General features: G+C 39.6%; 1 protein-coding gene across 6 annotated transcripts in view; it reads left to right on the top strand.

Moving 5' to 3' along the window:
• Positions 1-16,462, top strand: part of LOC101905757 (transmembrane protein 180) — a 42,197-nt gene that overhangs the window by 10,312 nt on the left and 15,423 nt on the right. For all 6 annotated transcript variants that reach the window (XM_005224800.5, XM_059881565.1, XM_024985135.2 and 3 more), the window contains exons 4-6: positions 4,717-4,871; positions 8,600-8,683; positions 12,668-12,790. In XM_005224800.5, the coding sequence (XP_005224857.1) occupies positions 4,717-4,871; positions 8,600-8,683; positions 12,668-12,790 (362 nt within the window). The remainder of the gene's footprint in view (positions 1-4,716; positions 4,872-8,599; positions 8,684-12,667; positions 12,791-16,462) is intronic.

Here is a 16,462-nt window from a genome sequence, read left to right on the forward strand (position 1 = left end):
CCCTTAATGGCAGTTTGAGAGTTTTCAAGCTGTTTGTTGCTGTGTTCAATGACCCAGAATGGGGAGCTGTTTGAATTCTTGTCTCTATGTGTTATGTCAGATTCTAGGCTATATATACATTCTCACTTTTAATCATGTACTTGCCTATAGTATCTCCTCTTCTCCAGGCAAAAACAAGTTTGTTAAACTCTTACCTAAGTTTTTTTTTTTTTTAAAGAGTAGATAGGTATTTGGAGGCTTCCCAGATGTCACAGTGGTAAAGAATCTGCCTGCCAGTTCAGGAGACACAAGAGACATGGGTTAGATCCCTGAGAAGAAGATCCCCTGCATAAGGAAATGGCACCCCACTCCAGTATTCTTGCCTGGAGAATCCCATGGACAGAGGAGCCTGGCGAGCTATAGTCCATATGGTCACAAAAATCAGGACTGAGCGACTGAGCACACACACATGGGTATTTTTAAGCAGCTTCGTTCAGGTGTAACTCACATACCATACTTATTAGTTCATCCACTTGAAGTATACAATTCAGTGGGTTTTAATATATTCACAGACATGTACAGTTATTACCACAGTCAGTTTTACTTTTTAAAAAAATTTTAAACTTTTTGGTGGTGCTGTGCAACTTGCAGGATTTCAGTTCCCTAACCAGAGACTGGCGGAGAAGGCGGTGGCACCCCACTCCAGTACTCTTGCCTGGAAAATCCCATGGACGGAGGGGCCTGGTGGGCTGCAGTCCATGGGGTCGCTAGGAGTCGGACACGACTGAGCGACTTCACTTTATTTTTTCACTTTCATGCATTGGAGAAGGAAATGGCAACCCACTCCAGTGTTCTTGCCTGGAGAATCCCAGGGATGGGGGAGCCTGTTGGGCTGCCGTCTTTGGGGTCGCACAGAGTCGGACACGACTGAAGCGACTTAGCAGCAGCGGCAGCAGCAGCAGCAGCAGCAGCAACCAGACTGGACCCAGATCGCAGCCGTGAAAGCCTGAAATCCTCACCACTAGGGCACCACGAAACGCCCATTGCAGTCAACTTTAGCACATTTCATTTTTTAGAAAATAAATATGTATGAGTTGAAACAAGGTAGTTTTTTGGTTATGGTTTTTCTGAGGTGTGATTGACTCTCAGTAAATTACATGTATTTAAACTGTGTGACTTGGTACATTTTGACCTATGTCTGCACCATGAAGCTATCACCACAATCAAAGTAGTGGACATACCCATTGCTCTCCAAATTGTCTTTGTGCCTCTTTGTAATCCGTCCCTTTAATTCTATCTATTTTCTAGATTTTTATATACATGGAATAATATAATATGTACTATTGTTTGGTCTGGATTCTTCTGTCGCATTGTTGTGGTATCAATATCTCACTCCTTTTTATTGCTGAATAATATTCCATTGTATGGGTATACAACAGTTTGTTTACCTGTTCACTTTTTGATGGGCATTTGGGTTGTTTCCAGTTTTTGGCTATTATAAACAAAGCTGCTATGAACATTCATGTCTTTGTATGGACGTATTTCTTTCTTTCTCTTGGGTAAACCCCTTGAAGCAGAATGGGTGGACTCCATGGTTGGTGTATGTTTATGGAAGACACTGACAACCGGTTTTCCAAAGTGGTTGTACCATTTTACACTCCTCCCAATAATGTAAAGTTTTCCAATTGTTCCACATTCTCATCAGTACTATATCAGGCCATTTAGTTTTGGCCATGTTAGTAGGCTTGAGGCAGCAGTATGTTACTGTGGTTTTGATTTGTATTTTCCGATGACTGATAATGATGTTGAGTATCTTTTAATGTGCTTACTTGCCACACATATATCTTTTTGATAAATTATTTGTTCAAATTTTTTAAAATTGAATTGTATAATGTTGAATTGTAAGAGTACTTTATATATTTGATATATTATGTAGTGTCAGTAAAAGTGCTTTTTTAGATGTATGTTCAGCAATATTTTCTTCCAGTCTCTCTTGGCTACTAAATTTTAAGAGAAGTATAGCCAAAAGATTTCAATGATTCTTTTTCTCAAACCTTCATACTAACATATGTGTTTCTGTTGATCTCAATAAAAAATCATTATAAAATGGAAATCCAAAATTGCCTTAAATTTTATTCTTGATTTCTCAAAAAGTGACACCTATAAATTATTGGGGGCAAAACAAGACAGCTCTTTGGAATTTGCTGTTATTTATTTGGCTAGGTCACTTTAACAACGCTGCCTGTTGGTTCTGGTAATGAAGGCTAGGCGCTGCATTTTCATTTTCTCAGAGTGTTTTCCCCATAGTTTTCTTTTAAGGAGTTGAATAAATGAAAGGAAAGAAGAATGAGGAAGTGTTCTTTCTCTGTAATAACTGTTTTAATAGGCTTGGGACTCTTCCACATCCCACTCATCTCCAAGAGGCAGAATAGTAAATGGGTTAGAAGCATGGAGACTGCCAGGGAGAAATCTGCCTCCCCTCTTATTAGCTCTGTGACCCTGGCCAAGTTATTGAAGCTGTCTGTGTTTCAGTTTCCTTCTCTGTAAAAATGGAAATAAAAATAGTGCCTGAAGATTATAATGAGAATTAAATGAATTAACTTTGTAAGGCATGCAAAGTTCTTGAAACAGTTCCTGGCACAAAATAAACACTCTAGAAATGTTAACTTTTATTATTAAATCTCAGTACAGCAAATATTTATTAAATGTTCACTGTAAACACAACACTGCCTTTATCTTTGTTTTGATTTAAGCTCCTTTGGCATCTGTTTGCCAACACTTGTGCTGGGACACATTATTCATGAGCTTCTACTTAATAAACACATGGATGGAGAGCCAAAATCCTCAGTCTGTAGAAGGCTGTATTTTAGTACAAGCAAAAGTAGCCTGTTTTTTGTTGCTATATTACCCGTCATTGGCTCATATATTTTTACACTGGACAGAATTAAAACAGCTACCAATTATTAAGTACTTTGTATGATGAGAGAGACAGAGACAGAGGGGGAGTGCCAGAGGGAGGAAATGCTTCCTAGGTAAAGTAAGCTGGTAAAGTGGCAGAGCTGGAATTTCAACCCAGTGTCGACTTTAAGAAAAATGCACCATATGAGAGTTGCGAGTTAATTTATTTGGGCAATATGAGGACTGCTGCCCGGGAGAAAACAACTCAGGTAGCTCTCTGAGAAACTGCTCCAAAGAGGTAGAGGACAGTATGTATGTGACTTTGGTAAAAGGGGAGTACATGCAATCAAGCATGTTTATTATTTAGAAAGTTTCTGCTGGTCACAAAAAACAGTCATCACTGTGAAGGATTTTAGTGCTCTTCTAGGTATGAGGAGATATAAGAATTTGACTCATAAAGTCAGCTCCTGAGAATGTCCATCTACTGAAGACTTGTCCTGCCAGTTTCTTGGGAGCACAGAGTGCCTCATTTCTGCTCTCCACTCTAAACCTTTCGGGGGGTGTTGGAGGTCAGCAGCTTCCACAGAACCTGATTTAATCCTTTTAGAGGCAGATGGCAGCACCCATGGCAAGTGCCCGTTTGTGGTTGACACTAGGGAATCTGGTTTCAAAATCTTGCACTTTCCACTTTGTCGCACGTTTCTTAGAGTATTACTCTCATATCTTGTGTAGTATTTTATGGGTTGGAGATTGAGAACAAGAAGCTTCATTTCAAAATGTGGAACTGTGTAAATTTATAGTGTTATTATTACATATAGGAATATAAGGGGACTTGGTCTGTTTTACATACTTTATCTTATAGAACTCTGAGAAATGGCATGGATCCTCTCAATCACCATTTTACTATCCAGAAAAAAAGCGCTCTTGTTTCTTGAAAGTAGAGAAGTAAACCAAAAAATTAGTCAGAGGGGGAAACCCTTATATTTGTTAAACAATATTGTTATTATACTTACATCATTAAAAATTCTCTTCTAATTGTATGTACATTTAGGTACTGAAAATGATTCAGGGCTAAACAATGTGCTTTTTTATTGAAAACAAAGAGTATCTTCTAATCTTTGTTAATGTACATATGTATATTTAGCACTAACTTTTTGGTCTAGAGCAATAAACTTTTTCATTGCTAGCAAGAAATGCAGTAAAAAATGTGATTGAACTCTCAACATGAATCTGTTAGAAAGATGAAAATATATAAGATTGGACAGGAAACACAAACAGAAGAAATGTCGATACAATCATAAACTATTGCTAATTTCTGGTGCTTGATTTTAGGATAAAAAAGTACATTTCAGATATATCTGGAATTCTTACAAAGAAGAATAGTAAAATATTTATTTTACTATTCACTACTGTGTGCGAGGTGAATTCTGGGCTTTAATCCCAAATTTTAAAATCTGAATATATTTTGGATTTGAGTTGGCCTTTTCACATTACAATAAAGCAATGCTCATTGTTTCAGTGATGGTTCTTTCATAGTTGGTTTTAGTTAAACCTCCTCTTGTTAGTGTGAAAATAAAAATGTGTGAAACTACTTCCCACTTTGTCCATTTTATAGGAAATAATAGCTGTTTTTTTGCAGTATATTAGTCAACTCTTATGGGTATAAATGGATAATAACACTTCTAACCATGATAGATAGTATTGTTGTGTGTTTCAGCTGATATTATGATACAGAAGCAAATTTATTTTTTGCTGAGAATGTTTGTTTTGTTGTCAGGAAGAGTAAACCTATTTCACTGGATTCCATCTTAACGTTATGCCCATCTGTTTCCATTTCAGTGCCTTGTACTTATCAGCCAGTCCTGGCTGAGGAAGTTTGGTTACTATAAAATTATCTTATTTTCATTCTACCTAGAAGGAACAGCCTCCATTGTCATGTTGCTTCTTGGACAGCAGTACTATTACTTTTTGGCTCTGTATCTCACCGTTATCATGTGAGTAAATGCCAGTGTCAATCCCAAAATTACCGTAGATCTTGCCATTTCCTTTTAAGCAATGAAACATCTTAGATCTGAAATGTGTTTAGTATTCATTTCTAGGCAGTCATTACACTTTTCTGTCTTCTTATTTTGGGGGTGATTTTTTTTTTAATGTGGAGTCTTTTTTTTTTTCTTTTTTAACCAAACATAGTCTTTGTTGAATTTGTTACAATATTGCTTCTGTTTTATGTTTTGGGTTTTTTTGGCCAGGAAGTATATGGGAATCTTAGCTCCCTGATCAGGGATTGAACCCACACCTCCTGCCCTGGAAGGTGAAGACTTAACCACCGCGCCACCAGGGAAGCCCACCTTTCTGTTTTCATTTTTGCAGAGATTTCTAATGCCAAGTTTTGTAGTAAAGTTAAGTTCCTCTTTCTAACCTGTTAAAGTGCATCGTTTAGTAAATCCTGCTGCCAAATAAAGATCTTATCCCCAAAAGATGGTCTTTGCCATCTTGGGAAATGGCTCTACCATCTATCTAGTTGCCCAGGTCGGAGACTGAGAAGTTGTCTTTGTCATCCCTTTCTTGTCTCCTACATCTAATAAGCTACCAATTATTAGTAGTTTTAGCTCCTTAATATGTCCTGAATCCATCCCTTCTGTGTTCCCATTGCCATTCCTTTAGCTCAGGTCTTCGTCATCTCTTACCTGGATTTCCATATAACTTCCTACATGGTCCCCTTGTCCCTAGTCCCCAGTTGCTTCTAGAAGAGCGTGTCATTCCTTTGCTTAACAATCTTTTAAGTGGCTTCTCTCTGCTTTCAGGATATAGTGCAAAATGATAACATATGAGGTCCTTTGTTATACTGGCCCTGTTTACCTTGACATCTTCATTTCTTGTTACTCCTCCGCTTACAACGAACTCCTGCCCTAGAGAAACACTTTGCAGTGCCAGGTTCAAACACTTCCATGTCTAACATGCAGCATTCTATGCCTGAAAAGCTTTCACCATTCTTACCTGGCTCTCTCCTACTGTTCCTTTAGGCTGCAGCTCAGGGATGTGCTTTCTGGAAAGCCTTCCGCAATTTGCTCACCTGGATTAGGTGTCCCTCCTGCTGCTGCTGCTGCTAAGTCACTTCAGTCATGTCTGACTCTGTGTGACCCCATAGACGGCAGCCCACCAGGCTCCCCCGTCCCTGGGATTCTCCAGGCAAGGACACTGGAGTGGGTTGCCATTTCCTTCTCCAATGCATGAAAGTGAAAAGTGAAAGTGAAGTCGCTCAGTTGTGTCCGACCCTCAGCAACCCGATGGACTGCAGCCTTCCAGGCTCCTCCGTCCATGGGATTTTCCAGGCAGGAGTACTGGAGTGGGGAGGTGTCCCTCCTACATGACCCCGATGCCCCATGCTTATCTCTGCTGTAGCATTGATCCTTCTGTCTGTGACTGTCTTTGGCCCCCACTGGACTGAGCTTTATTACGAATAAAGTCTAGTTTCTTATTACTGTGGCCCCATCATCTACTACAGTTCCTGCAAATAGTTGGTCCTTAGAAAATGTGTTTGGGGTGAACGAACTAATAAATCTAACTCCAGGTCCCTATTGGAACAATTTGAGAAAATTTTCATGAAGACTTAACTGCATTTTGAGTAAATCAGAAGTGGCAAATATAGTAATTAACTCAAAGTATTGATCTCTGTAAAACCTGAGGAGATCCAACCAGTCCATTCTGAAGGAGATCAGCCCTGGGATTTCTTTGGAAGGAATGATGCTAAAACTGAAACTCCAGTACTTTGGCCACCTCATGGGAAGAGTTGACTCATTGGAAAAGACCCTGATGCTGGGAGGGATTGGGGGCAGGAGGAGAAGGGGACAACAGAGGATGAGATAGCTGGATGGCATCACTGACTCAATGGACGTGAGTCTGAGTGAACTCTGGGAGTTGGTGAGGGACAGGGAGGCCTGGTGTGCTGCGATTCATGGGGTTGCAAAGAGTCGGACACGACTGAGCGACTGATCTGATCTGATCTGATAGATAACTATTCTGTAAATCTACAGTGGTAGCTCTGGTTATGTCATATTTAAAAGACATTTTTGTAGTGATTTTTAGAATGAAAATGTTTGTTTGCTTTTTTTTTTTTACTTCAACCATTCCCCCATTTTCTTTCTTCTGTCATAATTAAAATGTTTTATGTCCCTTAGTAGTTCTTAATTTCCCTCTTTATACCAAAAGATTTCTGTATTGGGTGTGATGTTGAACTAGAAGATTTTCTAAATGCTTCTCCAGTTAAAATATATTGGAATTTATATATGCTGCTGCTGCTGCTGCTAAGTCACTTCAGTCATGTCTGACTCTGTGTGACCCCAGAGACGGCAGCCCACCAGGCTCCCCCATCCCTGGGATTCTCCAGGCAAGAACACTGGAGTGGGTTGCCATTTCCTTCTCCAATGCATGAAACTGAAAAGTGAAAGTAAAGTCGCTCAGTCATGTCTGACTCTTAGCGACCCCATGGACTGCAGCCCACCAGGCTCCTCCGTTCATGGGATTTTCCAGGCAAGAGTACTGGAGTGGGGTGCCATTGCCTTCTCCGGAATTTATATATATAAATATATTTATATTTATTTATTTATTTGGGGCTGTGCTGAGTCTTTGTTGCTTCGCAGGCTTTTCTCTAGTTCCGGCAAGCGGGGGCTACTCTTACCTGCTGTACATGGGCCTCTCATTGCGGTGGTTTCTCCTGTTGCAGGGCACAGGCTCTAGGGCTCTCAGGCTCCAGTAGTTGCAGTGCGGGGACTCAGTCGTTGTGGCTCCCGGGCTCTAGAGTACAGGTTCAATAGTTGTGGTGCACAGGCTTGGCCGCTCTGTGTGGCATGTGGGATCTTCCCAGACCAGGGATTGAACCCTGGTCTCCTGCATTGGCAGGAGGATTCTTTACCACTGAGCCACCAGGGAAGCTCTGGAATTTATGTTATTAAATACTACATATGCAATATTTTAGTTAGCTCATTGTTTTTTTGCATGGGACAAAGATTGTGCAAAAGAAATAAAAGAAGATAATATACTTTTCCTTAGCTTATGATAAACAATTAGCAAAAAAAAAAAAAAAACAATTAGCAAACATAAGCAGTAGATTTTAAAGTTAAACTGAGAAAAAGTCTAAAATATCTCCTGTACTTAACTTCTGTTATCAAAGATAATTTTTTAAATTATATATTAATGTGAATGTGAGAAAGTGGATTCTCACTTCTTGTTTTATTGCACAGTTTACAAAATATTTATTCTGTTTAAAATATACACCAAAACTCCATGTCATTATTACCATACTCATGAAGCTAAAGTTCATATTTATTAAGGCAGTGATCAACTATAGGGAAAAAAGGGGGGGAAAGGAGGGGAAAAAGGAACAATAAGGAGAAAAGTAATGAATTTCCGTGGCATGTTTTGTTCTTTAGAACCTATCCATAATTTAAGCAGATTTAATGAACAGGTAGTCAACTGAGAATGAGTAAAAAGCATAGTAAAATTTTCAAAATGTATTTATTTTATTTTTAAAAGAGAATTATATATTCATAGATACATTCTGGGAGGATAGAAGTGTGTACCTAATATATTTTTATTTTTATAGCATATTATTTCACTTTTCCTTTTCTGCAAACCAAATGTCAACTTTGTCGTTTTATTTTTAAACAAATTTGTGTCTCCTAGTTATAGAATTTTCATATGTGTACTTTAAAATTGTTTCTAGGGTGATTGTGCAAGCTTCTTTTTGCTTATTTAACTTGCCACTGGCTGACATGGTCGATGCAGACTTACTGAAGTTCAATCGGCAGTAAGTATATTTTTCAAATATTAGCTATACAGATATCACAGGGAGGGAGAACATATTAGTATCTCCGTATCTCAGTTATATTGCCACTACAAATCACGTAACTGAGAGAGGGTCATAAGAAGCAGCACTGGAAATCAGAGAGCAGAACATAATAAGATATTCATAATTGTTCACCCCAGGCAACTTTTCCCTGTTTTTGAAAGGACATGGTAATTTTTCATCCCAAAGCTTCATACGGCTGGTGCTACAAGGTTAAATCTCAGAAACCAAAGTGAAATCTCAGCTAGCTTTATTTTATAATATAGAAAGTCCTCTACATACGAACCTTCAGGTTGTGAACTTTCAAAGATGTGCATGTATTCCATCAACTTCAGGCTAAGTGAAATTTCAGCTTGCCCTCCTACTGCTGACAATCCTTCAGCTCTACCTTGTCTCATCTCTTCTCCCTTCTCCAGTTAGTAACTCTTCTTGTCTGTTCACTCAATGCCAGCTGTTGTACTTTAAGGTAATGTACTATAAGATTAAAAATGCTTTCTTTATGTTTTGTGTTTGTTTTTTTTATGTATTATTTGTGTGAAAGGTATTATAAACGATTATAGTACAGTATTATATAAACAACTGTGTTAGTTGGGTACCTAGGTTTGTTGGACTTATGAATGCATTCTTGGAACACAGTTCATTCATACGTAGGGGACTTACTGTACTGCACTGGATTATCAGGCAAAGTGACCTTTACTCTGTAGCATCACAAGAATTGAAATTGAAAATCAAGGTCCATCTTATCCTTTTTTTACTTGAAAAAGTGTAAGCTGATGATGAGAGGTTTTGTTCTTCGGTATGGTTATTATAAACGCTTTAGATCAGCCATAAAATTCACTTGATTGGCACATATTTTCTGATATGTGCTCTATTTTATGGAATAGAGAGGAATGTATTATTTTAAGACCAGCACAGTCTTTATTAGCTTTGTAGAAACTGCATGGCCTTTTTTTTTGTTCAGTTTAGTTCAGTCGCCCAGTTGTGTCCAACTCTTTGAGACCCCATGAACGCCAGGCCTCCCTGTCCATCACCAACTCCCAAGTTTACCCAAACTCATGTCCATCGAGTCGGTGATGCCATCTAACCATCTCATCCTCTGTTGTCCCCTTCTCCTCCTGCCTTCAATCTTTCCCAACATCAGGGTCTTTTCAAATGAGTCAGCTCTTCGCATCAGGTGGCCAAAATATTGGAGTGTCAGCTTCAACATCAGTCCTTCCAATGAACACCCAGGACTGATTTCCTTAGGATGGACTGGTTGGATCTTCTTGCAGTCCAAGGGACTCTCAAGAATGTTCTCCAACACCACAGTTCAAAAGCATCAATTCTTCAGTGCTCAGCTTTCTTTACAGTCCAACCCTCACATCCATACATGACTACTGGAAAAACCATAGACTAGATGGACCTTTGTTGACAAAGTAATGTCTCTTAATGTAACTTAAATTGAAGGAAGCTTTGCCAACCCAACTTGGTGATTTCTTCTTTAAATAATTTCTTCCATGTTTCAGAGTTTGTTGCTAAGTCATATTTGGAGTGATGAGCAAGAAGGTGAGCTCCTTATGTTTCAGAACTATGTCCCTGATGCCTAGAAAAATGACAGACTTAAATCAGTTTAAAAAAAATAAATTAACAGGAAGAAATGTCAGTAAACATCTTTTAACACTCAAATTCTTTTTGAATGAAACTGGGTACTAACGAATAAAATGCCTCAAACAGTTGGAAAGGGAAGGGCACCAATATTTACCAAATGCCAGTGTGTACAAGCACTGTATGGCTTTTGCTCATTCAAGTTTCATACCAGCTGTGTGTGGTGGACATTATTGACTCAAAAAATATTTATTGATTGCCTCCTGTATGTCAGGCCCTGTGGTCAATGCTAAGGATACAATACAGCAGGTTTTGTAGTAGCAAATCCCTTTTAAAAACATACTCTCCTATGCACATGCTGGATGCTTCTGACTGAATGGCTATTCTTGAAGAGACATATGCTTTTCTGCTCCCATAAGTTGTATCCTTACTAAGAGTCAGTACTTTTTGTTTCAAATTGGTTAATGTCAGATGCAATTGTTATTATAATTCCATTTGTGCTGTGCTAAGTTGCTTCAGTCGTGTCCAGATCTTTGTGACCCTATGGACTGGAGCCTGCCAGGCTCCTCTGTCCATGGAATTTTCCAGGCAAGAATACTGGAGTGGGTTGCCATTTCCTCCTCCAGGGGACCTTCCCCACCCAGGGATCGATCCCAGGTCTCTTATGTCTCCTGCATTGGCAGTCAGATTCTTTACCACTAGCTACACCTGGAAAGCCCTATAATTACATGTAGTTACATTTATATTTTATAAACTTAGGAAATATATGTATGAAATTAAGCACTTCTATGAAAACTAAGTTAAATGCTTTAGAACGACTTGATAAAGTATAAAAAAATTACTATCAAACCTGATATCTTGAGAACTTTAAATGTTTAGGGAAATAGAAAAGTCTAAAAGTATTCTGTATTCAGAATGCCTTGTAAACAACTGTAGGTTCTCTCTATAATTGATGGTAGAAACCATAGATCCTGTTGTACAGATAGTGTATGTGCCAGAAAGATAGCACAGCACTTTCATCTGTGGACCTGTACTCAAAAAAAAAAAAAAAGATAAGAGAATGAATATAGTTAAGTTGAAATAGAATGGTCAATGTCTCATCTTCTGAAAATGATTTTTTTTTGCTTCAGTCAACTGTTGTCCTGATCATGTCGGATAAGAACTTAGACAGCCAAAGCAGATATAACCCCTGCCCTTGTGACTCTGATGGTCTAGTGGAGGCAGTTATCTACATCAGTTATCTACTGCCGACAGTTATCTTCTTATATTATCATGAAATCATAATTATCCTCATTTTTACAAAGCTAAAACTCTTGAGGCGTTAACTTTCCCAGGGTAATGTAAGCACAGATTGAAGAACTAGGGGTGAAACTCAAGGTCTTATGGTCAGATCCATCTTCTTCCAGTTCTCTGGCCTCATCTTTTCTCTTTCCTTTTCTTTTTTCTTCCCTTTCTTCACCTCCCCCGTTTCTTCTCTCCTTCTTCCTTAGTTGCAAGTTTTCCATCATTGGTTGAAACATGGACAAAATTTCCGTTTATTCAGGCAATGCCCTTGATTTATTTTATATGATGTAACTTAATTATCACAAAATGATACGGCAGGATTCTCACTGAGAATGTATTAAAGTAATCCTTTAGAAAATTTGAGGAGGAAGACTTCGGTGTGAATCCCAGGTCTATTAGTTGCTAGCTGCGTGTCTGTGCAGAACCTAGTCTGTCCCCCAGCCCTACAACAGAAGTGATGATACCTTCCTCACAAGATTGTGGGGCTTCTGTGAAATAATACATGTTGTTGCTGGAAGTATTGCGGGTTCAGTTGCAGACCAGTGCAATAAAGCAAATATGGCACTAAGGCAAGTGACAAATTTCTTGCTTTTCCAATGCATATAAAAGTTGTTTATACTATATGGTAGTTTTTTAAGTATGCAATAGCATTGTGTCTAAAAATGTACATACCTTAATCTAGAAGTTCTTTCTTGCTAAAAAATGAAATGTCCAAACTACAGTAGTAACATCAGAGATCATTGATTACAGATCACTGTAACAAATAGAATAATAATGATAACGTTTGATATATGGCAAGAATTACCAAAATGTGACTCAGAGGCAGAAAGTGAGAAAATTCTGTTGGAAAAACAGGCTTGTTCAATGCAGGTTTATGACAACTGTGCATTATCAGATGATGGTCAGCATTTTATAGATTGTTTCTATTATTGTCTATTTAGGCTCAAAGAGGACTTAATAGTCTGAAAGGTCCTTGATACTTGTATACATATACATACATAGTGTATATACACTTCCATATATACATCCATGTAGTTTGTGTGTGATGTAGACTTATGCTACTTCTTTCTGTTCCAGGTCACCCCTTTCCTCCATGGTCTTTGGCATCAATGCTTTATTTACCAAACCTGCTCAGTCTTTAGCTCCCATGGTGATACTCTCAAGGCTAAACCAGTTTGGATACGGAAACCCAAACAAAAGGTAGAGTAAAAAAACACTTTGGAATAATGTAATAGAAATATGAATGCAAACTCAACCTTTTACACTGATGACTGGGTGAGATCTCAGACTTTGGACAGTATAAGTCATTAACTTACAGGTTGTGAGTAAATTATAATAAAAAATATTAATGTCAAACAAACTTCAGTAGGGATACCTTTGAAGTGAAGTAAAGTGAAAGTTGCTCAGTTGCGTCTGACTCTTTGGGACCCCATGGACTGTATAGTCTATGGAATTCTCCAGGCCAGAATACTGGAGTGGGTAGCCTTTCCCTTCTCCAGGAGATCTTCCCAACCCAGGGATTGAACCTAGGTCTCCCGCATTGCAGGCAGATTCTTTACTAGCTGAGCCACAAGGGAAGCCCAAGAATACTGGAGTGGGTAGCCTATTCTTTCTCCAGCGGATCTTCCTGACCCAGGAATCAAAACAGGGTCTCCTGCACTGCAGGCGGATTCTTTACCAACTGAACTACCAGGGAAGCCTTTAAGGGTATTCTTTAAATTATGTATGCTACAAATGTCAACATAATTCACACTAAACTACATACGGATTGCTTTTCTATGTCATTCACTCATTTATCATTCCATTCCACAAATGTTTCTGAGGGCCTGCTGTTATCTGCCAGGTTCAAAGGTGCTGGGGATACAAGATAAATAAGGAGTCTCCATGGAGCCCCACAGCTTGCAAAACACTGTCTAAGGCCCCACCAGCCTTTGGTGATAACAGGACACTGTGGCAATGCAGTGAAGAGGTTCCTACCTACTTCTATCTGCCTAAAGTCAGGGAGCCCTTTGCAAAAGAAAGGTTTCTTGAGCTGAATTTTGGAGGTTGGGTGGATTTTCTCTTCTGAACCCAGAGGAATGTCATTCCAGGCAGAGAAAACAGCGTGGCAAGTGTTTGGAAGCATGAGAGAATGCTCACGAAGGTATTCATGTATTCAGTTGACAAACATGGTCCAGAGCCTGCTACATCCTAGGCTCCGTGATAAGGCAGTGAACAGCAGGGAACAAAACAACAGAAGCCTCTGCCCTCCCAGAGCTTATGTTCTAGCGTGAGGAAGGCAGACAAGAAATTAGCTAAGCAAAATACATAGTGTGTTAGTTGGTGAGAAGTCCTCTGGTGAAAAATAAAACAAGAAGAACAGGAAGGCTTGGGGAAAGCTGCATTTTTACATAAGGTGATGGGGAAGTCTCACTGCCAAGTAGGTGACATTTGAATAAAGACCTGAAGGAAGGTGGGAGGGAAGCGCGGTGCTCTCCAGTAGGAGTGTTCCCGGCAGAAAGAACAGTGAGTGCAGAAGCGCTGAAGTGCAGCAGGCCTGGCACTCGGCCTGATGAGGAGGCTCCCTGTGTGGCTGGAGCAGAGTGAGCAGGTGGAGACCAAATCCGCTGGTCTTTGCAGCCCTTCCTTATTGCTCTGGTTTCACTACGAGGTAAATGGTGATGGTGAGGTAGTGGAGGATTTATTCGTTTATCTGACATTTTTTAGAGCAGTTTTTTTAAAAAGGATTCTTTATTATTATTGGGCTTCCCTGATGGCTCTGAGGGTAAAGCGTCTGCCCACAATGCGGGAGACCCGGGTTTGATCCCTGGGTTGGGAAAATCCCCTGGAGAAGGAAATGCCAACCCACTCCAGTATTCTTGCCTGGAGAATCCCATGGATGGAGGAACCTGGTAGGCTACAGTCCATGGATAAAAAGAGTTGGTCATGACTGAGCGACTTCACTTTTCACTTTGATTATTATTATTGGCTGCGCTGGGTCTTCTTTGCTTTTGTTTGGCCTTTCTCCAGTTGCAGTGAGCGTGGGCTACTATTCCTTGTAGTACACAGGCTTCTCATTGTGGTGGCTTCTCTGGTTGTGGAGCACAGGCTCTAGGCTGCTCCGGCTTCTGCCATTGCCATATGTGGGCTCTGCTGCTGCTGCTAAGTCACTTCAGTCGTGTCCGACTCTGTGTGACTCCACAGACGGGAGCCCACCAGGCTCCCCCCGTCCCTGGGATTCTCCAAGCAAGAACACTGGAGTGGGTTGCCATTACCTAGACCTCATCAGCTTCAGTAGTTATGGCTCACAGGCTCTAGAGCACTGGTTTAGCAGTTGTGGAGCACAGGCTCAGTTGCTCTTTGGCATGTGGAATCTTCCCGGACTAGGAATCGATTCCGAGTCCCCTGCATTGGCAGGCAGATTCTTATACTCTGCACCACCATGGAAGTCCTAGAGCAGTTTTAGGGTCACAGCAACATTAGGCAGAAAGTACACAGAGTTCCTATAAATTCTCTGCCCTCCGACACAAACAGCTTCCTCCACGATCAGCATCCCCAACCGGAGTGGTACATAATCCACGAGCCTACATCCTTATCACCAAGGTCCATAGTTTACATTAGAGTTTGTGCTTGGTGTTACATACTCCATGGATTTTGACAAATAACTCATAGAATAATGACATATGGACAGTGACATGTATCTACCATTACAGTATTATACAGAATAGTTTTACTGCCCTAAAAATCCTCTGTGATCTGTATATCCATCCCTCCTTGCCCCCAACACTGATAGCCACTGATCTTTTTACTGTCTCCATAGTTTTGCCTTTTCCAGAATGTCATACAGTTGGGATCATACTTTTCCTATTGGCTTCTTTCACTTAGTAGTACACATCTAAGATCCCTCCATTTCTTTTCATGGTTTGATAGCTGATCGAACCTGGGTCTCCTGTATTGCAGGCAGATTTTTTACTGCCCGAGCCACCAGGGAAGCCCTAATTTCTTTTTCGCACTGAATAAATATCCCACTGTGTAGATGTACCCTAGTTTGTTTATTCATTCACCTACTGAAAGACATCTTAGTTGTTCCCAGGTTTTGGCAATTGTAAAGAAAGCAGCTATAAACATCATGCGCAGGTTTTTGTGTGGACACAAGTTTTCAACTCCTTTGGGTCAAGACCAAGGAACACAATTGCTAGGTAATATTATAAACATATGTTTCATTTTCTAAGAAACTGCCAACCTGTTTTCCAAAGTGACTATACCATTTTAATTTCTCACTGGCAAGGAACCGGGAGTTCTTGTTTCTCCACATCCTTATCAACATTTGGTATTGACAGTGTTCTGGATTTTGGCCATCCCAATAGGCGTATAGTGGTATCTCATTTTAATCTGCAACTCGCTAATGACACATTATCTGGAACATCTTTTCACATAGTTATTTGCCAACTGTATGTCTTTGGTGAGGTATCTGTTCGGGTCTTTGGCCCATATTTAAATCAGGTTGTTAGTTTTCTTATTGCTGAGTTTTAAGATCTCTTTGTACGTTTTGGGTATCAATCCTTTGTTTGATATGCCTTTTGCAAATATTTTCTCCCATGTATGACTTGTCTTCCCATTCTCTTGACAGTGTCTTGGCAAAACAGAAGTTTTTTAATTTTAATGAAGTCTAGCCTATCAATGACTTGTTCATGTACTATGCTTTTCATGATGTATCTAAAAAGTCATTGCCACATAGATTTTCTATTCTTCAAGGAATTTAAATAGTTTTGCATTTTACGTTTAGCCCTGTGATCTGTTCTGAGTTAATTTTTGTAAAAGGTAAAAGATCTACTTCTAGGTTAATTTTTGGCATGTAGATGTCTAATATCATTTGTTGAACCTGTTCCTCAT

Source organism: Bos taurus, chromosome 25 (genome assembly GCF_002263795.3).
Source record: "Bos taurus isolate L1 Dominette 01449 registration number 42190680 breed Hereford chromosome 25, ARS-UCD2.0, whole genome shotgun sequence".
NCBI lineage: Eukaryota > Metazoa > Chordata > Mammalia > Artiodactyla > Bovidae > Bos > Bos taurus.